Source organism: Peromyscus leucopus, chromosome 2 (genome assembly GCF_004664715.2).
Source record: "Peromyscus leucopus breed LL Stock chromosome 2, UCI_PerLeu_2.1, whole genome shotgun sequence".
Classification (NCBI taxonomy): domain Eukaryota; kingdom Metazoa; phylum Chordata; class Mammalia; order Rodentia; family Cricetidae; genus Peromyscus; species Peromyscus leucopus.
Genome location: NC_051064.1, coordinates 68,578,789 through 68,601,285, shown reverse-complemented (window position 1 = coordinate 68,601,285; position 22,497 = coordinate 68,578,789). Strand labels below are relative to the sequence as shown.

The following is a 22,497-nucleotide window of genomic DNA, read 5'->3' as shown; positions in this document are numbered from 1 at the left end:
CATAATAGGACAACAAGTGCTTTGTAGAGGTAATTCGGTATGTGAAGCTCAAAACAAGGAAATCATCTTGTATTACTTGGATGAGCAGATCTAATGGCGGCAGCCCTGAAAAGCACAGAACTTTCTCTGCCTGGAGACAAAGAGATGTGGCAAAAGTCAGAGACATAAACTTCAAAAGAGAGCCCAGGTGCTCAACAGAGATGTGTGAAAAGGATGAGAGAGACTGCACTGCCTCTAAAAGCAAAAACTCATGCCCAGGCCGAAAGCCAGAAGAGGGACTTCAGGCCCACAACTGTGGGGAGCTGAACTCAGCTGATACCCTCAATAAGCCCCAAAGGGCATCTGTCTTCAGAGTCTCTAAACAGAAGCCCAACCCTGCCAACACCTTGGCTTCAGCCTAGATGCGCTCTCAACGGATCTAGACTTCTGACCTTCAGGACTGAGTTAATAAATGCACGCACTGTTGAGCTCCTGTGTATAAGGTACCTTGTCACAGAAGCAACAGGAAAAACAAAGCCAATGCAACAGCAGGGGCCCTGACAACTGAGGCAAAGAAATTCTTCTGGCCAACTCGGCTGCTCCAATACCATGGCTCTCTCCGACAGTGCTAAGGGAAGTGGAGGCTGGAGTGAGGAGGCAGACAGATCCCCACCTCTCTCTGGAAGAAGTGCAGGAAGGACCTTCAGAAAAGTTCAGAGAAGGTGAAAGAAAGTTTACCTGCTCCACCTCGCCCACATGCATAGCCAAATCCACCCCGATGACCAGGGACACAATCCAAGTTGTTGTCAGGTGGTCCTAAGGGTTATTATCTTGACAGTCCAGACACTATGGACACTCAGTATTGTTACTATGTTCATGACCTCTATGAGTTCACCCTACAGACAGAGTTCCATGCATCAATCCATCCTTGTAAGTAGGGTACCCAGAACAATTCTGACATACGACATACTTAATAAGTGCTGTTCAGTAAATGAGTAAGTCTGGAGATTGGTGGTTTTGTTTTGGGTTTTTGGCAATATCTGGACCAACGATGTCATTGCTCATTGACATATTCTTCAGGATTGCTTTGTTTATTCTGTCTCTGATTCCTAATACTGATCTTTAGAAGGAAACATCTGTCTTACCAGAATAAACCATAAACTAACCATCATAAACTTTTAAATTTCAGTCACTGTTTTCAGTATGCAACTTGTATTCCTGTGTCAATTAAATGATCAATGTTGATTTGTTGAGCATCTAGTATGTGCCAATCCCTTGATATATATCCGTTCAGAAATATATAAAACAAATAAATGGTACACTATATACCTCCATATAAAATAAGAAGTGGTGGAAGCTTGTAGAGCTTAAGATAATTTTTCCAAAGTCAACGACATGTATAAAAAAGCTGAACCAATATTCGAAACCAGATCTCAATGATCTCAAGCCAAGCCCTTCTAACTCTGCAACACTGCCCCATGTTGTCCAATCACCCATAGCCTACAGCAGACCCAGGAAAAAGAGTCAGAATATTTTGGCTGAAAAATAGGGAAATATCTACACCAAAGCTAATACTCACATGAGGGAAAAATATTTCAAAACATGTATTTTCTGATGAGCCACTTTTGGTACAGAAATGCATATTAACAAAACAGTCTTGCTCCACAATACTGTGTAATACATCTGACTGTTGTCCTCACTGTAGTTCTTGGCACAATTAACTGCCCACTGGCACAATTAACAGCACAGGTTGCCTATACTGACCATCAGAAATGTTTAAATTTCAGCCAAGTAGCAAAAGAAAAAGTGTACTTATTACAAAGCAAGTATCAGTCCTGGTGTTCCAATTAAGGCATTGATTAATTCAATAAACAACATTACAAATGTCTGAAAGCCATTCCATCCCAGAGGCATCTTCCAAAACATTTTCACACACAGCACAATCCTGATCACTCACTAGAGTCTACTTCAAGAGCCCCATGTTTTGATTTCAGCAGAAGCCATGGGGCAGAAGCAGAATTCCAGAAGACATGCAGGAGGCACACTGAAGCCATCTTAATCAACACTGGTTCATGAACCTACTAATCTACAAGGACGTAACAAAAGAGGATGTCACAGAGCTGACAGGTCTGAATCTCCATGGTGTTGCAAACCCACCCAAATGCAGACAATTTCAAGTTGAAACCTGAGCTGTTCATGAACAGATGATAAGGGCCACGGTGTCATTCTATTTTAAAAATAGTCCCAACGTTCTAAGAGGAGGGATTTTGCTAGAATGTAAACACTACAGGTATTCAGTGAGCAAACTGAAGAGAAAGCAAATGGATGGGCACCAGAATCGATTACTGTGTCTTCTAAAATAACTCATCATCCCTAAATTTGAAGGCCAAATGCTTACCTCCATATCTTATAGTAAAGTAAAGCAGCTCCCAGCATGATTTCATATCACACCTTTCACACCATTTGTAATGACCTTGACCCTCTAGGTCTCACAAAATGTCAACAGTCTGCCAAGATCTGTAGCAGTACATTTATCTAACTATGTAGGGCTATTGCTTGGAATATTTACAAACGTCTCCAATAAAGATATACATCTTGCTGGAAATTATAGTGATCGAAGCAATAACCAATGGAATCACACACCACCGAAGCAAGCACTTGATAGCTTTTAAAACCCTGAAAAAGAATTAACTACTTCAGGAGTATGGAAACATTAAGCTGTTGACAACAGCTGGCATGTATATACACCATAGAAGCACCTAGAAAAAATGCATAGTTTTGCTACCAACTATGCCTCAGACAACAGCTAGAGTCACAGAATTGAGCCATATGCAAGAACTTCTTTTCAGTTCAGAAAGTCTACACTGAGCTATTTCTAAAGGCCACTCCAAGGTATGAAGTAGACTCAGGATCCTGACAGAAACTGATCATCTTAGGACTCCCTAAGAATGCAGAGTTCTCTATAAAGCAATCCAGCTTCACAGAGTTCAACATGATAACATCATAATAAAAAGAACATGTATTTTCAGAGGACCTATTGACACAATAGCTTTCTCTGGTAAACTAGTAAACAGAGTGCTGGATGTTGCAGAATATGATTGGAAGCATTTTGCCAGAGATCTCAGAAAACTCACAGAAATATTTATTCTAGAATTTCTATAGACATAACCCTGAAGACTGGCTCACTTGCATTCTTTGGTTATGGTTTGTTTTGAGTTTTTTTTCCTAATACATTTTTTTCATTATATGAGCTAATTAATTTTATGTGGTCTTGCCCAATCCCAATGTTTCACTATCTAACCACAATCTCCCCCTTCTGTTGGTAGTCATCTACTATTAATTATTTCAAGACTTTTTCTTTTCATAAGTGTGTGTGTGTGTGTGTGTGTGTGTGTGTGTGTGTGTGTTTCTTCAAATGGACTCATCCTCAGAAATACAGTATTAAAAACATGAACGATGGGTCTTCTCTAGTTGCAACAGGCACAAGAGACCATGGGCCTGGACTCAGCCACACCCAGAACATTCTTCTCCAACTCACCCCTTGGAAAACGGACTGAAATTTGAAAGAACACTCAGAATACAACTGGGCTAAATTATATCACCAAGTAGTCCCAGCCAGCCCCAAGCTTCTACAAAAACAAGTCATGTGGCCCAGGAAAAGATTTCCCATCTCCGAGGCAGTGGTGCTTGAAGCCTCTGCACAGAGCATGCCCACTCACCACGACCGGCTTCAGGATGTCCATGTTGTAACGCAGCATTCTTTCTGCTGCATCCAGCTTCTCCCTCGGTAAACCACAAAGGGCAGAAACTGCTGGCTCACCAAGCCGAACGATGTCTTCTAATTTTGATCCATTACACAGGCTGGCCAAATGTAACTGGTAGCCTTGCAAAAATACCTGGAAGGGTTTCATGTAAAGAGAGAGGAGAATAGATTATCAGGACTGAAAGCTGGGTCCTGGGAGCCTTGGGGGCAAACCTACATCAACACAGCTTGGAAGATCTTAAGCAGATCACCATCACAGTCACCCCAGGGGTGAGGTCTCTTTACCAAACCAGGGAATGAATCAAGGCACAATCTGCTACACGTTTCAAAACTGGAAGCATGACTCAGTATCTCCACGCTGTTGTCCCCTCTAGCACAGGGAAATTCTTAATGCAAGTATTTTCTTGCAATGTGACTGGAACACATGATTCAGCTAATGGAACCCCAGAGTCTAAACCCCTGGAACCATTAAAGTCATCCTAACTATTCTGGAATTTATGACACTGGACACTGAAATTTGGCTGAATCACAAATATATATATATATATATATATATATACCCTAAATCTGTATAGATATTTAACAAATCCATAGAACTATGTTCAAGGAATGCCGGGATCAGGAATATTTCGTTTTACTTGCCCCAAAACTGAACATGGAAAAGCAGGCCTCTATCAACTCTTTGGTAGACCAGTTCTAAGTCATTCCTGCCTGTTCTATAGCAAACCCAGCAGGGAACCTCTCTCTGGCCATACACCTCTACCTAGTTAGCCTTTCCAGGTACAGATGTGAGTCTCACTATCCAGCCGACAGAATGCTGTGGAATAAGATGGAGCTGCCTTTGTTTATGGGGCTCATATTTGCACTCCTATCACTAGAACAGCATTCGTTGTAAGGACGAATAAATGATTTGGGTTTCTTATTACAGCATCACCAACCCCTCTATCAGCTTTAATGAATACAGTCCACCCTGGTCACAGAGCAGCCCTGTAGAGGAACATGAGTGATGAACCCAGTGCCTCTCAGCACCCACGCAGATTGTAAACACTGCAGAGTATCTGACCCTCCACGGTGTCCACTCAATTTTCACCTTCTGCCAGATACTCAAGTACACTTCAGGCTTACTCCTGTCTTTAGTCCCTGTTGCCATGCTGTGATGAAGAACCCCGACAACACTGAAACTCTAATTACCATGCAAAGACCTGCCCAGGATGCCTCTTATTTTAAGTTGATGGCATGTAACAGATATGAAATTGGCAGGGGACAATGGAAATTATGCTAAACGCAACGATTTCAAAAGCCTGCTGCCTCTGGCCCACCTCCCAACCACACAATTGGTAAACACAAGGCATATTTTCCTAGTTTCATAAGAGCATGCAGCAAGCACATTTTTCTAATTTTAAAAATTCTCAGCCATGTGAAGCAGAGATCTCTTCAAGCATAAACACTCCCACTACTTCTGCTTACTGTAAAGTCAAGCCAGTTTAGAGGCATAAGGCCATGTGTGGGGTCAATTCTCTTTTCTGCTAGAGAACCAAGTGAAGAAAAAGCTTTGAAAAAAATTATAGCTATGCACTCTGCCCAGGAGATGTATGAAAATAAATGATGCCAGGAAGTTCTCTAGGACCCTAAAATGAAAATTCTATGTAAACACTAATATTACACTTAAAATTTCAATAGAATTTTCCTTACGCATCTTCCCTATCTTTAAAATGAAGCACTGGGTGTTTTGTTTAATCTTTTGTGATAGATTCTAGTTCAAGAATCCACACCTTTGGCTCTTATTTCCGAACTACATTTAAAAAAAAAAAAAAAAGCTTAATTCACCTTAACATAAAATATAACCCCTTTAGGAGGAAGTCATTACAATGCCAAAGGGCAGACACAAAATCAACTTCATTTCAACAAGCTGGCCTGCCCTGATGCTGGGCGACACACTCCCCTCACTGCAGGGTTTGTCCATGCCAACCAGAGCAGGTAGTATAAAGCGAGGCAAAAATAGATGTGAGCTCTAATACTTTCTACATAGCTGTTTCAAAAACAGGGGTGTATTTGTTTTCCGAGCCAACAATACAATAGTGCTCAGTCCCACTGATGTAACTGAGGGTGGCAGCTTACCTTCTGGAGACTGACATCAGCCTGCAGCAGGCTCTCCACAGTGGGCCTTGGGAGGGATAGGTTGTGATGAAGGAATCCAGAGAAGGTTTCATTGTCCACCAGGAAATCCTGGAGCTTCAAGTCTATTGAAAAAATGGTGTTTTGTTTACAGTTAATAGCAAAAAAAAAGGGGGGGGGTAACCACTATGGGGCAGGTGGAGAAGAATAGAATATTGATCGCTTCATTTTAAACGGATGGGTGACCACAGGCTTCTGGCTTACATACACTGAGAAGTGAGTTGCAGGCGCTTGTCTCACTGGGAAAGACATGGAAAGATTACTTTCTGGTGACATGTTGAGCCACACTCAGTGTGTGTTCTGACACTGCAACGGCAGTAACAGTGCTGTTACACACACGGTCTTTCCTTGTTTACAACTGAAAATCCAAACCTTTAAAATGATCTCATCCATCCTCCCTGAGATTTGTGACACGATCCCTGCTGCTCCTGACGCCCCAGTGCCCTGCCACGTAGCTAGAACTGAAAGTACTGAAAGCCTTATTTCCACAAGCCACAGGGGCTAATCTCCTGAATCAGCAGGCAACGGTTCTCTAACTTTCCTGTGGATCGGAATCGCTTGATGGGCTGCTTCACCTAGACTGCTGCACACCAGCCCCAGAGCATCTGACTCAGGCGGCTTGTGGCACAGCTGGAGCATCGGCACATCTTGCAAGCTCTCAGGTGGTGCTGATGCTGCCAGGATGGGGACCACACTTTCAAGAATCACTGGGGTGACCTCTGATGCATATCCAGGTGTTTTTACAGACATGGTTGGCCATGGGATACAGAGATGCAAACCCCAGTTCCTCCAAACACTGAGAAAAATATGTAAACATGTTTAAAAAAAAAAAAAAAAAAAAAAAAAAAAAAAAACACCCTTTGCTAAATGCATTAACTTCTGAAAGCTTTCACACTGACTCTCATTAAGCAATTAGCTCTCCAAGTGCATTCAGGAAAGGTTTCAGCCCAGTGCCATGAAATAGAAAAAGCACTGTCCAAGAATTCAGAATTTTAGTCTCTGGTGGGAGCGACATTGGATGGTACCATTTGAATATTTCTAATATCTTTCTGAGCCTCAAGTTCTTCAGCTCTGAAGCAAGGGAATTCTGAGTGGATGCTGGGTGGGACCTCCACAACACCATCATTTTCCTGCCTTATTTTATTGACTATATTTCTCTTCTCTTTCCACTCTAAACTTCTAATAACCTGAATTCTTTTTTTTTTTTTTTTTTTTGCAATTTAGGTTTGCAGACTTGAGGCCCACAGGCCCACACACAATCTGACCACTAGAGGGCAAACTTTACAAATCACTTACCCAAAGAGAAAGAGGTTTCATCTGAAAACAAAAATACAGGGTGTACTGATGTGAAAGGGGTTTATCCTGGGATCTCAAAGGGTCTCCCAACATGGAGAAAAAACAGCCCAAGCATGCTCTCAAAAGATCTAAATGACCCAGGCATCAGAAGATCCCTGAGCGACTTTGCCTTGAGCAAAGTTCAAGCAGCTCCAGAATGAATAGATAAGAAGTGGTTCTCCTCACCGCCTCTGGGGTTCCTTCCTACCGTTCCTCATGTTCCTCATGACACCCAGAAGCTGGTCATAGGCCTGTGAGTGCCCCTCCTTGGACAGCACTCCAGCAAGCTGTCATCTGCCTGCTCTTTCCATCACAAGACACACACTAGTACCACTGAATGCAAGTCTGTGGTTGCCAAGCCTCAGAGCTCCTAAGACTCACTTAGGAAGCATGCAAAACTAGTCTCCAGGTTGCATCCCTTCAGATCCTAAACCAGTGGTTCTAAGGGAGACCATTCACAAACCTTCATTTTAATAAAGCAGTCTTGACACTTCTAGTATACTATGTCTAGGAACCATAAATTATGACATGTTATTTTACTTAAATATTGCCTACATTAAACTCTGCCTATAAGAATACAAAATGCCTTTCTTTTATCTCAGTGTTCCAAATAAGTAGAACTAGACCTGACACAGAATTACTGCTATTAATGACAGTCGAATAAGTACTAGTTGAGATTACCAGAAAGATTCCAGAAGTATCTTTCTGCTTAGTGGGTCCAGGAAGAGGCTAAGGATGTCAGGACCATCCCTAAACTACAGCCCAGGAGTAAATAAGAACCCTGACCACTAGAATTGTGTTCCCAAGGACAATAACATCTTGAATACCCCAGCATTCTCATGATAGAGAGAAGAAAAGGAAGAAGGAAGGGAGGGAGAGAAGAGGAAAGGAGGAAAGAAGGGAGGGAGGGAGGCAGGCAGGCAGGCAGGCAGGCAGAGAGCTTCAGCTGAAGCTTAAGGAAAGGCAGACACACTTATAACTAAATAAAAAAAGGAGAACTGGGGCTCAGTATATGCAACACCCTATAAAAACACACACACACACACACACACACACACACACACACACACACACACACTCATACTAAGAATCCAAAACCTGGATTCTATATCCATTTATTTACCAGATTGTTTGACCTACTTAAACTTCCATGACCTTCCCTATAAAAAAGAGGCCTCTGGAACCCTTGGTAGAACACAATAAATTCTGAACTAACACTCGGATCAAACAGTTGAACACAAATTCCTCCTAAGCAAAGCCACAGCAGTACACAGCATCCTATTTAGACACTTGAGAGCAGCTCCCTCCCTTTGGGGCAGCAGAAGTGTGGGAGGCTGACCCAGGCTGCACTTTCAATGGGTCTCAGTCAGCCAGCAACACTCTGGAGACCAGCAAATGTGCTTGGCATGTTTATAAGATGCTCCTGTTATGTCAACAGGATTGGAGGATACAACAGGCTCTAGAGATAAAAAAAAAAAAAAAAAAAAAAAAAAAAAAAAAAACAGCTGGATGTGGTCAAAGTCTAACTGCCTATCCCCTGGACAAGACACAGAAACCAAGAAGCGGGTTAAACAGTCAACTGCCCTTGGCAGTGCAGGAGGATGGTGTGGCAGACGAGCCGGGTGGGGAAGCTGCCGGGAGGGCCAAAGATCCCTGGCTCCAAACAACTCAAACTTACAGTCCGGTCACGTGGCTATACACACATTATCTTCTACTGTCACATCACCACCAACAGCTGCAACTCATATACACACAGGAAGGCAAAAGCGTGTGGTATGCTGGTTCTCAACCTTGGATGCTGCTAAACCCACTCGGGAGCTTTAAAAAACTCAGAAAGCCTAGACCGCACCCCAAAGCAATGAACCAGAATGGCTGGGGATAGGGATTGGGTCTCAGACATTAACACAAAAACAAAAAAATTTCCAGCCAAGTTTGAAAAAAAATAGGTGGATGTGGTGGTGCATTGTGGTAGTAATGTGTTCCCCAAAATATTGTGCACCCTAATAAACTTATCTGGGGTCAGAGACAGAACAGCCACTAGATACAAAGGCTAGAAAATGGTGGCACTCACACCTTTAATCCTAGCATTCCAGAGGTAGAAATCCCTCTGGATCTCTGTGAGTTCAAGGCCACATAGGAAACAGCCAGGCATGGTGACACACGCTTTAATCCCAAGAAGTGAGCCTTTAATCCCAGGGAGTGATGGCAAAAACAGAAATATATAAGGCGTGAAGACCAGAAACTAGAAGCATTTGGCTGGTTAAGCTTTTAGGCTTTGAGCAGCACAGTTCAGCTGAGAGCCATTCTGGATAAGGACTCAGAAGCTTCTAATCTGAGGAAACAGGATCAGCTGAGGAATTGGCGAGGTCAGGTAGCTGTGGCTTGTTCTGCTTCTCTGATCTTCCAGCATTCACCCCAATAACTGGCTTCAGGTTTGATTTTATTTATAAGACCTGTTAACATTCCTGCTACAGTGCATACCTGTAGTCTCAGTATGTGGGAGGTAGAGGACTGCAAAATAGTGGCCAGCCTGGGCTACAAATTAAGTTTCAGCCATGGTTACACAGAGAGATCATAACTCAGAAACAAAATTATATGAGCAAAAAGGAGTTTGGAACCACAAAACCCAAAATGTAGCAGTATGTCCTGCTATAAGTTAGCTGTGTGGCCATAAGAAGGTTCACTGTGTCTTAGTGAAGCCAAGTATTATCTATAAAGGAAGATAGAACCTACATTTTGAAGACCTGGAGACTAGAGATGTTTATAATCCAGGGCAATGAGTAACTGACTAGTGACCAGTGCTTATCAATGGTAACAGATTCATGGTCATTAGAACGGCTCTTTTACCTGGCTTTGCTACACTACATGCAACGTGCAGAAAAAAATGAGAACACAGCTCTGCCCTCAAGGGGTTTTCTTGGTTATTAGTAAGAGGGATGAAGAGGCGCACAAGTTACAGAAAACAGAAGAAAGGGGGAGAAAGACGGTGGAGGAAGACAGTCCGTAAAAGCAGTCAGAAGAAGATGAAATTATCTTCAAGAATATCATGGAGGAAATCAGGTTACAGTTGTAGAAAAGACCACAAATCAACCACCCCTAGAATTTAGTAGGGTGAAGACAATCCCTCTCATGATGGCAGGCACCCAGAAATTCTGTACTCAGGGGGTTATATACACAGTAAATTCTCAATATGTCCATGAACAAAGAGACAGAGAGAACAAATTCCACAAAACTCCAGATCTGAAAAGTGGGAGGGAAAAAAGAGAGGTGGGAAAGAAACTGTATAAGGACGAAGTACAGTGGTTTTGTCCTTGCTGGTCTCTGTCTTCATTATGCAGCTAGCTGGGTAGGGAAATAAAAATAACGGACCAAGCCAGATGACAGAAACAGCTATTCTTTCTGTGTGAAGATACTGGATGGGTGGATGGATGGATGGATGGAGAGATGAATGGGTGGGGATGGATGGATGGATGGATGCATGGATGGATGCATGGATGACAGGATGGAGAGATGGATGGGTAGGGGTAGATGGATGGATGACAGGATGGAAGGAGAGATGGCTGGGTGGGGGTAGATGGATGGATGGAAGGAGATGGATGGGTGGGGGTAGATGGATGGATGGAAGGAGATGGATGGGTGGGGTAGATGGATGGATGGAAGGAGATAGATGGGTGGGGGTAGATGGATGGGTACAGACAGATGGATGAGTAGATGGGTGGATGGGTTGGTAGATGGATACAAATGCATGAATGTAAAATAAGCTGATGTGACCTGGGAAATGGCCAGTTTTAAAGAGATAAATTCATCTTGTAGTGGGAAGGGAAAGACCAATCAGGACATGACAGTGAAACAAATGGAGTCAAGATGGTGAGTATCCCGAAAACCCACTTGCTTTCATCAGCCCAAGGAGGAGGAGAAGCATCTGGGAGACAGCAGATGGAAGCACAGCAAAATAACACAGAGGGAGGCCAAGTTAATTAAATGATGAAACACAGCCAGACACAGTGGCTCACCCTTGCAATCCCAACTATTCAGGAGGCTGAAATAGGAGGACCACAAAGTCAAGGTCTTCTTGGTCCACAATATGAGCTCAAGGCCAGCCTGGGCAACCCAGTGAGAGACACCCTGTCTCAAAATAAAAATTTTAAAAGGCTGTGGGTGTGTCTCAGTGGTTAGAGCACTTACCTAGCAGGCATAAAGTCTGAGGTCCATCCCCAGTACCAGAATAAGTAAGTAAACAAATACATGAACAAACAAACAACAAAGATGACAATAGCATCCACCTCCCCGGATGGACAGTGAGGGTTTAGTGAGAAAGGTGCGTGCAAGCCGGCGGAATGCCTGTGCTGAGTGAACTATTCCCTAAAGAGCTGCTCATATGATCCTGGTCCGCCGTTCTCATGAGCTGAGCTGCTGTGTTCAGAATAGATACGAAGAGGGAAGGGACTTTGCCAAGAACATCGGGATGCCGAATTCATGGCTGATAAGAAGATGCGTCTGTGTGAGCACATGTGTGTGCACACAGAGTTATGTGTGTATTATGCATTTGCCTGGCTGAGTTCCCAGGAGGAGCAGAACTATTTTTCCCTTTTTTTTCTCCCTCTGCTGATACTGCGTGCAAGGAAAGGTCAAGGCTCACTCAAGTGTCTATTCAGAACTTCATGAAAAAAAATGAATAAAAGCCAGGCCTGATGGCACGGGCCCATTATAACCCAGCTATCTGGGGCTCTGGGGCAGGAGGATGACAAGTACAAAGCCAGCTTCAGCAACTTAACAACTCTTTGTCTCACAAAGAAAAGGGGGAAATGGGCAGGGGAAATAGCTCAGGGGTAGAACATTTTTCTCACGTGTAAAGACCCTCCACGTGCCCCCCCACACCCCGTTCAATCCTTGGTACTACAAAAAAGAAAGGAGAGAGAGAAGGAAGGATGATGAGGATGGTGAAAAATACAAACATAATAAACCTAACATTTTCTACAGAATCAACAAGAAGGATCACAGTGTCGCCAGACAATGGAGGCTAGACACAAGTAGATGACCAGTAGCAGCACAGCAGGAATTCTCGGGAAGACAAAGAACACTTGCTGGGAAAGACAGTCACTCAGTCATTTAACTCTTAACCAAATGAGTTGACATGGGCCTGACTTCTGTAGAATATGTTGTTGGGGAAAATGTTCTCTGGAAAACTATTTTCCATGATTCTGAGAGGAACACAGGGCCCAAGAGATCCAGCACCAGAGATAGATATCGGAAAGGCTGGGGGCAAACGCTGGCTCTGCTACTCCCTACCTCTGTGACTGTGAACTTCAGAAAGGCCAGACTCAAACACCAGCTCGGCCACTCTCCACCTCGGCGCCTATGAACCTCACTTGGCTCCTTTCCTTGGTCTCTCTTGGCCTCAGTTTCTTAGACATCAAATGGAGCCAACGAGATGGCTTAGCAGGGAAAGCACCTGCCACCAAGACGGGCGACCCAATCTCAATCCCTGATACCCACGTGGGGTGACTTGTACAAGTTGTCCTCTCCCTTCACATTCCATCCCAATACATACAAAATAGATACATCAAGTGCAAAAATGTTTTAAAAATAAAATGGAACTAATGACATTCAGAGGTTGGTGTGGAAAGCAAAGATTAAGAATGTAAACTTGACAGGGGGGCTGGGAAGATGGCCCACTCAATAAAATACCTATTGGGCCAGTGCAAGGAACTGAACTCCCGCCCCCAACACCCATGTAAAATGTCATGCACCGTGGAACATGCCTGCAATCCCAGTGTTGGGAAGGTGAAGACAGGCCGATACCTGAGGCTTGCTGACCAGCTGGTATATCCAAATCAGTGAGCTCCAGGTTCAGAGAGAGACCCTAAATTCATAGCTGACCTCTGGCCTAGTATGTGTACACACACACACACACACACACACACACACACACACACACACACAGTCACACAAGATCAAGAGCCGACTAGCTCAGAGTATTTACATGAGAAGGTGTGATAACCTTCACAGAATATGACACAAAGCTGTATGCAATAAAAGGCCACAGGAGTTCCCTCACTGCCATCCCTTCAGCATGGACCAAAGCACCTGAGCTGCTGAGCCCAGCTTCCTGATTGGCCTGAGAGGCAAACAGCCACCTACCATGTCCCTGGAGCTTTGGGCACAGTGAAGCAGGGCAAAGGGGGAGTGAAAGGGAAAACACAATCAGAGGTTGGCGTCTAAAAGGAACAAACAGATGAGCTGCGTCCGTGGGCTGGGAAAGAGTGAGACACAATCCTGGGTTTCTTGCTAGTTAGTCATCTGGGTCAGGCCTCTGCGCCCAAGCTAAGGAAGCATCACAGGCAGAGAGAGGCGGGTGGTAAAGAGAAGCCCTAACCCTGGGGGTCTTCCCGGCCAAAGAAGTGTTCCCTCCCTTCTCTCCAGCCTGCCTGCTGGACCCCAGGCTTGGGAGCAGAGGAGGAGGGAGAAGGAGGAGGGAGGAGGAGGAAGGAGAAGGAGGAGGAGGGAAGCCCTGGCACCAGCCGCTGGGGTTACTCTCGGTCAGTGCCCTCTCCAAGCCCCAGCTTCAGTTTCAAGATCTCTGCAGTCTTGTGCTCGCCACAAAAAGGAACCACAGCAATCAGCAGCTTGAGAAGTGGGTGGAGGCAGCCAAAGAGGAAAAGGAGAAGTAGACAAAAGACACACCAGCATCCCTGGCCTGCACACTCTTCTCAAACGGACCCCCTGGGTAGGGGTGGGGTGGGGTGGGGGTCTCCTAGCCCCAGCTCTACCAAATGAAGAGCTTGAAGTGGGGGTGAGGGGAGCTGGATGGCATTCTTGTGGTTTACTTAGCCTATGTGATCAGTCTTATAAACAAGACTGAAATATTTTCAACAACCAAGGGGCTGGAAACAATCACACCTGTTTCTCGGGTGGTTGGTTACTTGGTTCCTTTGTTGAGAATGAGTCTCGTGTAGCCAAGGCTGGCTTTGAACTCCTCACTCTCCTGCTTCTGCCTCCCAAGTGCAGGCATTTACAGGCATGCCACCATGCCCAGCGTTAGGGAATCTGTTTCTTGGGTTTCTTTAGTGATGCAGGGCTGTGCATTCTTCAGGGGTGAGATGTCTTCAGAAGGCTTTGTGAGTTACTCTGGAGAGGAGAGGCAGCTGGGTGGTTAGACCCTGGGGTAACAGCTAGTGTGGACGACGGTGGGCCAGATTGTGGAGTACACACACCTTAAGACGTCACTGTCAGTCATGGGGCCCTGAAGAAGTTTCTCTCTCTACATTGAAGGCTTTCTGAAGAATTCCAAGAAACTTTAGAAAGCTCAGCTTTGGAATTTTACGAAGTGTGCCATATTGCAGTTCCAGGATTTTCCAGTTCTGTGGACTTTGGAAGTCACTTTTCAGGTCCTCTGAGCCTCTGTATTTTGTAAACAAAAGTCTACCTTCCAGTGTGGGTCGAGCAAGCACTAACGGCACTAAGCATGATTCAGATATAATGCATAAGAAAATACAAACTGGAGACTAAATAAATATGTTCTAAATGCATGCTGATAAAATCGTCATGGCATTAGGTGAACAGTTCCCAAGAGCCCTGACTATTCATAGCTACACACCTTGAACTGTTTGGGACAGACAGTAGCAATGCCAGAATCTTCTCTCTGCACCAACAGAAGTAGTGAAACTTTAGACACTTCGTGTTTTGTAAAGTATTTGGTGCTAGTAAATGTGCATTAGTTAAATGTCTACTGTACCAAAATACCAGTGCTAAATTCAAAAGAATAAAACTATCCAGTGTGTCCCAAAGGCAGGAACAAAAGAGATATTGCACAATGTAATCCCTGCCCTTGCCATCTAAGAGGAGATGTGTACAGAGTAAGGGGCAGAGCAGCCCTGTCTGCTAATAGAGAATCAGATAAGATGAGAAGGGTACATCTTTCCCCAGATGCATGCACTAAGGCAGTAGCTCTCCTGACAGGATAAGATGCTGGGAAATTAGAGGCCTATGAGGTAAAGCAGTCATCAGAGCAGAATACTCTTGGATGGGATTATGACTTTCGTTGAAGTACTTTTTAAAAAAAAAGCCTGAAGACACATATACACAGATGATGCACATACATAGATTCAAGCAAATGCTCATATACATCGAAAGTAAAAATAATAATATAATTTTATTTATTTATTTAGTTATTTATTTATTTATTTATTTATTTGTAGATCTTGAAGGGTGGACTCATTCCTCTATGTCCCTTCTACCAAGTTAGAGTAAAGGAATTCCCCATCCAGAAGAGGGGAGCCCACAAGAGATGACACCGCAACACCCCAACCTCGGACTTCCAGGCTCCTTAAAAATAATTTCTATTGTGTAAAACTACTGAGCAGTGGGTATGTTTTATGGAAGCTAGAATGGACTAAACCAATATGCATGTCTTACTGACAAGAAGGAAGTGGGAGAAGCTGCTAGAAGCCCCTGGAATGAGGACTGGTCGTCATCTAGTAAGTGTCTGAATGGTAACAAGGAGCCAGAGTAGGCTGTGGCTCTCCCTGGCCAGCAGGTGGTGACCACATGCAGGCTGGCAGAGGCAGCTCAGAAGAAAATGAAAGGTAATGCTGAGTTGCTAACATTGGCCCAGAAGAGTTCTGAATCTAAAAAGAAACAAGAAATGGGAAGCCAATATCAGGGAAACCATGAAAACAGCTGATAAGAAAACACTTCCTAGGGAGTCTTTTGTGAATACAAGAGGGGTGCAAAGCAGAAAAGGTGCTCCAAAGACAGAAGGAGAAAGGAGAGAACGGTCCAACCAGGAAAATATGATTTAGAGACAGGAAAGACTGAATCACGCAGCAGAAGGGGCAGAAGTGAGGGTCTGTGGGGAGGGGAGAGTTAAAACCACCCAGTTATCTCTAACTGACTGAGACCAGACACCACAGGATGCAGGTCTAGAATCAAGTTTGTGGGGACTTGAAAATTACAGAGAATAGGGGTTGGGGAGGTAGCTCAGGAGGTACACTAGAGACAGAGACAGGGTCCCTAGAGCAAGCGGGGTAGATAAGTTAGCCGAATAGGTGAGTCCTAGGTTTAAGCGAGGGAGCACCATTCAACTTGTTTAAGTGAGGGAGCACCATTCAACTTATGTTTAAGTGAGGGAGCACAATTCAATTTATGAGGAGGAGAGCATGGAAGACCCCTGCTGACATCAACTTCTAGTCTCCACATTCACACACAGAGAGAGAAAGATGGAAAAACAGAGACAGAGAGACACAGAGAGAAAGACAGACAGACAGACAAAGAACAAGAGGAGAGGAAGATGAGCACACAAGTCAGACACTGAGGTGGGATTCTCTCCAGGCGGGTTTAGGGAGAACTATGGGTAGACATCATGCGTCCGTCGCCTGATTTCTTCTAACGTCTAAAATTAATAAATTTACCAGGACGCGGTGGCACTTTGTGGCAGGAAACACCGAGTTGTATTTACAAAGCCTCAGACACATTATGCAGATCAATTTCCAGAACCTCTGAAAACAGCTTCCGAGAAAGGCATTGTTGTTATCCTCGTTTTTCCAAACCAGGAAATAGATAGGAGAAGGGAGCAGTTGGCTCAAGGTCACAGTGTAAAACCCAACCACACTGATTTCACAACTCCAGTTCTTTCCACTCTAGTGGCAACTGCATGCATTGTTTTACTCTCTAAAATCAAAAGCTGTGATGTCACCCACGCTTCCTCACATTGAAGTGCGGCAACCTGGCATCACTGTGTGGTACAAAGATGTGGAACTTCAAGTCTCAGACCCAGACCCAAGTTCCAACTCTGTGGCACCAAGCAACAGACACAACCTTCTCAGACTCAGTTTTCTCATCAATCAAATGGGGACAGTACTGATCTGCTAATGCTGCTTCAAAAAAACCAAATTCCAGAGTCCATGCAAAATGTAAAATTCCACACTGACAGAAATACACATCAACATTCACTGAAGCTCTATGCATAACAGCTAGTTATAGAACCAACCTGGGTGTCCAATAACAGAGGAAGAGGTGGAACATTTTCAGCCACAAAGAACAAAGCTATGCTTTTGGAGAAAATGGAAACAACTGGAGATAATCATACTAATCAAACTAAGTTAGTCTCAGAAAGACAGACAGTCTGTGTTTTTCTCCGACTTGGGTCCTAGATTTTGATACAGATACATAGGACCATGTATGTAACATAGAACCATGTATGTATGACATAAAAGTAGAAGCAGAGTTGTTTAGGAAAATAAAGAGAATTAATGAGAGGGAGAGCTGAGCAAAAGAAGAGGAGAGGGTACGGGAGAAGCGTCCTCAACATATCGTGCACATCTATGTGAGTACACCCTTCTATGATGCAGGACCAAACATACAATGCATTCACACCTATGTGAGTATATTCTTGTGTGACACGGGATGAAACACACAGTGCATACCTGAGTAGACCCTTATATGATATGGGACCAAACATACAGTGCCTATTTATGTTAGTACACCCTTCCATGACACAGCAACAAACATACAAAGCATACCTATGTGACTATATCCCTATATGACCTGAGACCATGTAATGAATATATACTATGCATTACAATCTTTTATTACAAAATGTCATCACGACCTTGTACGACCTTGTCTGTAGACAGAGTCAATTTAACATTGCCTTTCAGCACCTCCATGCAACAGAGGTCTTCGAGGGTTAGAAGCACGAAGTTTTCGATGAGACGCAAAGTCTATTCCCAAGCTGCTCTTTACCACCCACAGGGTAAACAAATCTTACACAGGAAAGGCAGGAGACATACAGCACTATTGTTTGATGGTCACATTTCAAGCTTTTCAAAAAGCAGCCTGATATTGTGGGATTACATGGCATTCTGTAATTGAATGCAATTGTGTTTTCTATGCTTGTCTGGGAAAGCTGACCTTTGGTTTGATTTAGCTCAAGCAATATTTCAACATTGCACTGGAGCTCTGCGTCCCCTGACCACCACTCAGCTGGAGCCAGGCCTCTGCCCTGGATGGCAACCAACAGACTGGGCTCTGGGACACAGTGTGGCTTTGACAGGTCTGGGGAAATGTTCATGGAGGTAGAAAGGTTTCAAACTGCGGAACTCTAAAGCCTCAAATCAACACTTTAGACAAGTCCACACAGGACATGAATCACAATCCCCCAAAGGTTTTACAGGCTTTCCATTTTGATGACATGCTGACACATGTCATCAGATCTCCCAATAAGATGACATGCGCATGTCAGGCATAAGGGCAGAAAGCCAGACATTTGGGGCTTTAAACCCAACTTGAGCAACCGCCCCAGTGAAACAGAAGGCAGAACTTCAGGCGAAAAAGGAGAAGTAGCTATGAGTCACAAGATGGTCTTCAGAGATAGGCCTCGGGGGAAAAAGTCCCCTGGTGCCTGTTGCATATGAAGCTTGGAAGTGAAGGAATCTGGCACGTATCTCAGAAGCCTTCTCATCCTTTCTCACCCGGCCTGTCTGTGCCTGTGCAGGGACCGCAGGGGCCTTACAGGTGTCGAGGGCAGCTCTCTCTAGAATGTGACAGCAACCAAGTACGAAAGACTGAAAGTCTAGTCTTGTCACCTGTCACCAACTGTGGTTTCTCAGGCAAGGCAATCAGCCTCTCTGAACTTCATGTGCACAGGCAAAGAGAAACGCCCTACCTCCCGCGATAACTGTGAAAACACAGCAGACAAAAGACGAGGTCTGCTACCTACTGTGTTTTAGGTCAGTATGGAATGCCTTGTTCTCACTAGTATACCATCCCTGAGGAAGTGCTCTTGTTAGCCCATTTGGGGGAAAGCGAGGCACAGGGTGGTATATAATTAGGCATGGGTACAACTGAGCCGCAGCAGAGGCAGGATTTGAACTCAACTATTCTGACTGTCCGGTTCAGGGGGTTATTTAAAAGTTGTTCACTGTTCATCAAGGCCTGTCCTTAAATCCTTGCCTCAGCCAACTTCCTTGCCATGTCCCTACAACCATTCTGCCCCACCCCCCACCCCCCCACCCCCCGCAGAGCTCAGCTCTTTTTGACTTTTAAAGATTAACTCAGAATCAAAGATTCCTATCAGGTCTTGTCAGTATCACCAGACAGACAAAGACGGTATGGCCGTTTTCCCTAAGCAAAGTCCAGCACAGCTTGCAGACAGAAATGCACAGACGCATTGATCCAAGCCACAACGGAAAGGCCGAACCAGCCCTGTATTTTGAATAGGACGAAAAATGGCAGCCATGCTATTACCTCAACATGACACGTAGCTGAAGAGACAGAGACAAACAGACTTCACTCAGGACGATGACATGCCCACCACTGCCCTGGATCGCCCCCAGTCTCAACCTCCATAACCTGTCCTCAACATCTCCAGTCCAGTGCCAACATGCGCAATAGGCACCCTGGTTCTTTGCTGGCAAAAGTTTTGAGGAGCTTCAGGGGTTTCTGCATCTGAAAAGCCCCTGAATCAGAGACAGGGCAGGAGGAGGGGTTGTGAGCTATCACCATAGTCTTCATCACTGGAAGCTGAAGAAAACACAAGGCCACAGCACAGAGCCCAGTGGGGTGGCTAGTGCCCGACCTGGAAGAGCACAGTTCTCATAGAGAGTGTCACTCCCATGGACCGTGGAGCACATGCACACACAGGCAGAGCTTTGAGGTCACCCCTCAGCTGTCCCTGCTGCCTTTCCTGGAGCAAACACAAAGGACCAGAAAATAGTCTTCTGTGGTCCCCAAAGTACCCTCTGGACTTCTACACTTAAAGCATGCCAGTGTGGCTATAAACTGGCACAGGGCCAGACACCTAGAGAGCTAAGGGCTAAGAGCTGGGATCTTGGCTGAGTCCCATGCACACAGGAGATCAGCTGTCTGGCATCCAGCCACACCACAGGAACTGATAGCCCTGGCCACACCACTTGGGTCATACACAGTTGTAAAGAATGCAGAACCGCTACAGAACCCATACAAGCCAAACAGGGGAACTGTCCCTAGATCAACATAAGGAATGGTGAGACTCCAGGAGCCTGCAGTGAATTTCCTGGACAAGGGCTGAGCTAACTGTGGCAACGTGGTATGTGTGTGTTTCATGTGTATGTGTGGGGGCGGGAGATGGGGGGTTGGTTCTTAGGCTGTGAGGATGGTCTCCCCTGGAAAGGCCACATGCCTCAGCCCCCTGCATAAATAAGCACTGCATGATTCCATGCCCAGTAGGAAGCCCTGACCTGTCACAGGAACATGCATCCATGGTGGAGGGGACAAGGAGCAGGCATTGGGAAAAGGCAGATACCGGAGGAGACAGGCTCGGTGGGAAGCGGCTTTGAGCGTGTTCGTTCATGGTCACTACGCAAATCATCTTGAGGAGCTAAAAGCCAGAAAGGGAAGCAGCGAGGACACCACCAGCAGCAAAAGGCCGGTCGCCTTATTCTCTAAGCCTGTCCTCACTGCCGGCAACAAAACGCCAGGAAGAGCTTCGCTGGGGCTCCTCTCACCATCCCTAGAGAAAAGGCCAAAGGCACGAGACCGGGGCCAAGAGAAGCAGGTGCCGTTAGTGAGGCTGGAGGACAGACAGGGCCAGAGAGGAGGCTGAGGGCATGAAGGGGCTTCCTACCGGGCAGGGGCAGGGGCTGCATTTTTTTTTTTTTTAAGACTCTATCTAACCTTTGCAGATTTTACAAAAACATACCTGGGAGTAAGCTAAGGCCTCCTCAAGAGGGCCCTCCATGGAAGTGAGAATCTACCTTTCCAGAACATGTTATACCCCTGGACTTAGGTTAGCCCTTCCAGTGAAATTGTGGGAGGTAAATTTCATCAAAGAAAATCTAGACTGACTTCCTTTGGGGCCTGGTTTACACAAGGGAAGTGGTTCTACAGTGGCCTGCGCTGGCTTTGATGTCGTCCAGAGCAGTTTCACTTGAGTTGACGGTGTCACGTGAGGAGAAAGGGCAGGTATTAGAGTTGCTCTCATTTCATCCTCTGAAGACGCCCTCAGGGCTCCCATGCATCACTAATGTGTTGCTGCTCGGAGCAGAACCACCCACGTGACCTCATCCCGCCCTGAACAGGCTACAGCCTAGTGACCCACACCACCACTGTCGCACAGGTATCACCATCCACCGGCCAACCCAGACTCTAAGATGAAGCACCTCCAAGTCACTTAACCAAATCTCAAGTGTGAGACAACAAAACGTAAGGCCCAGAAATGGTGAACAAGTCGGCAAATGTCAAACTCCCTAGAATACAAGGGAAGGAAAGCATTTCTGACTCTCTGCGTGTCGCCCTTGTGCTCATGTTCACTGTTGGAAACCCATAGGAAGCACATCACTGAATGCTCAATGACCCACGGGGTAGCTAGTGTCCAATTTCTAATGAGTAGCAGGCCAGGAAGAATCAAAAGTTACCCAACGGTCACAGTTAAGGAGAGCGAGAACCTGAGAGCGTGACCCAAATGGTCTCCACACAGCCTCAAGCCTTTCTCCTCCCAGCATCTTCCAGCCTTCAGTCATTTACCAACTGCTCTCCAGGATTTCACCACAGCCACATGAAACAATGCCTTCCTTAACTTTATCTTGTCTTTCTTAATAGCCACTTGAGCAATCATGCTCATGAAACCGCAACTTGACGTGGGTCAGAAAGAAGTTGTCATTGCTGTAGTATCAGAAATCATCTCAAATACCACACCAAACTCAAAGCAATGTCCTTCCAAGTTTACATGTCACAGGGTTAGAATCTTGACATGTCACTTTTTCTGGGGTTTCTGGGACTTTAGCCAATGTTGATACTGCCTTTGAGCTGTGGTCACGATAGCAAAGACAGAATGATCTCCCACACTAACTCCCCCAAACTGATTCAGCCACCACTCAACCTGCTGGTTATACCCTGGCTTAGAGAAGAACCAATGAAGTGACCAAAATGTTCCAGCAATATGAAAACGGGGTGAGGCAGACCTGTAAGGCTTCATCCTTGGACTTCTCATCTGGATGGATTCAGTGATAAATAGAGGAGGAGGTATCCGTGACTTAACTTTTAAAGTTGGAACAACACTAAAACAGCATGAGATGGTACTCTGGAGAAAGACTTGAACAGGGGAGCCAGGGTTGGCTGTGCCTCATTCCTAGGATACCACTCCCATGACTGCATCAACTTGAAGGAGTCACCTCCACTTTCAGCATCAGATTCCTTCTAGGAAGACCGACCCTGAATTCCCCTGCCCCCCATCTCAGCACCTACGAAAGCATGGTTGGCACAGAGTT

The 22,497-nt window shown here is 45.2% G+C and overlaps 1 protein-coding gene across 1 annotated transcript in view; it reads right to left on the bottom strand.

The window, feature by feature from the left end:
- Positions 1-22,497, bottom strand: part of Abca1 (ATP binding cassette subfamily A member 1) — a 116,765-nt gene that overhangs the window by 53,509 nt on the left and 40,759 nt on the right. Inside the window, exons 6-7 of the mRNA XM_037203327.1 lie at positions 5,861-5,982; positions 3,699-3,875 (exon numbers count right to left, since the gene is read on the bottom strand). Coding sequence (XP_037059222.1) covers positions 3,699-3,875; positions 5,861-5,982 — 299 coding nt within the window. The remainder of the gene's footprint in view (positions 1-3,698; positions 3,876-5,860; positions 5,983-22,497) is intronic.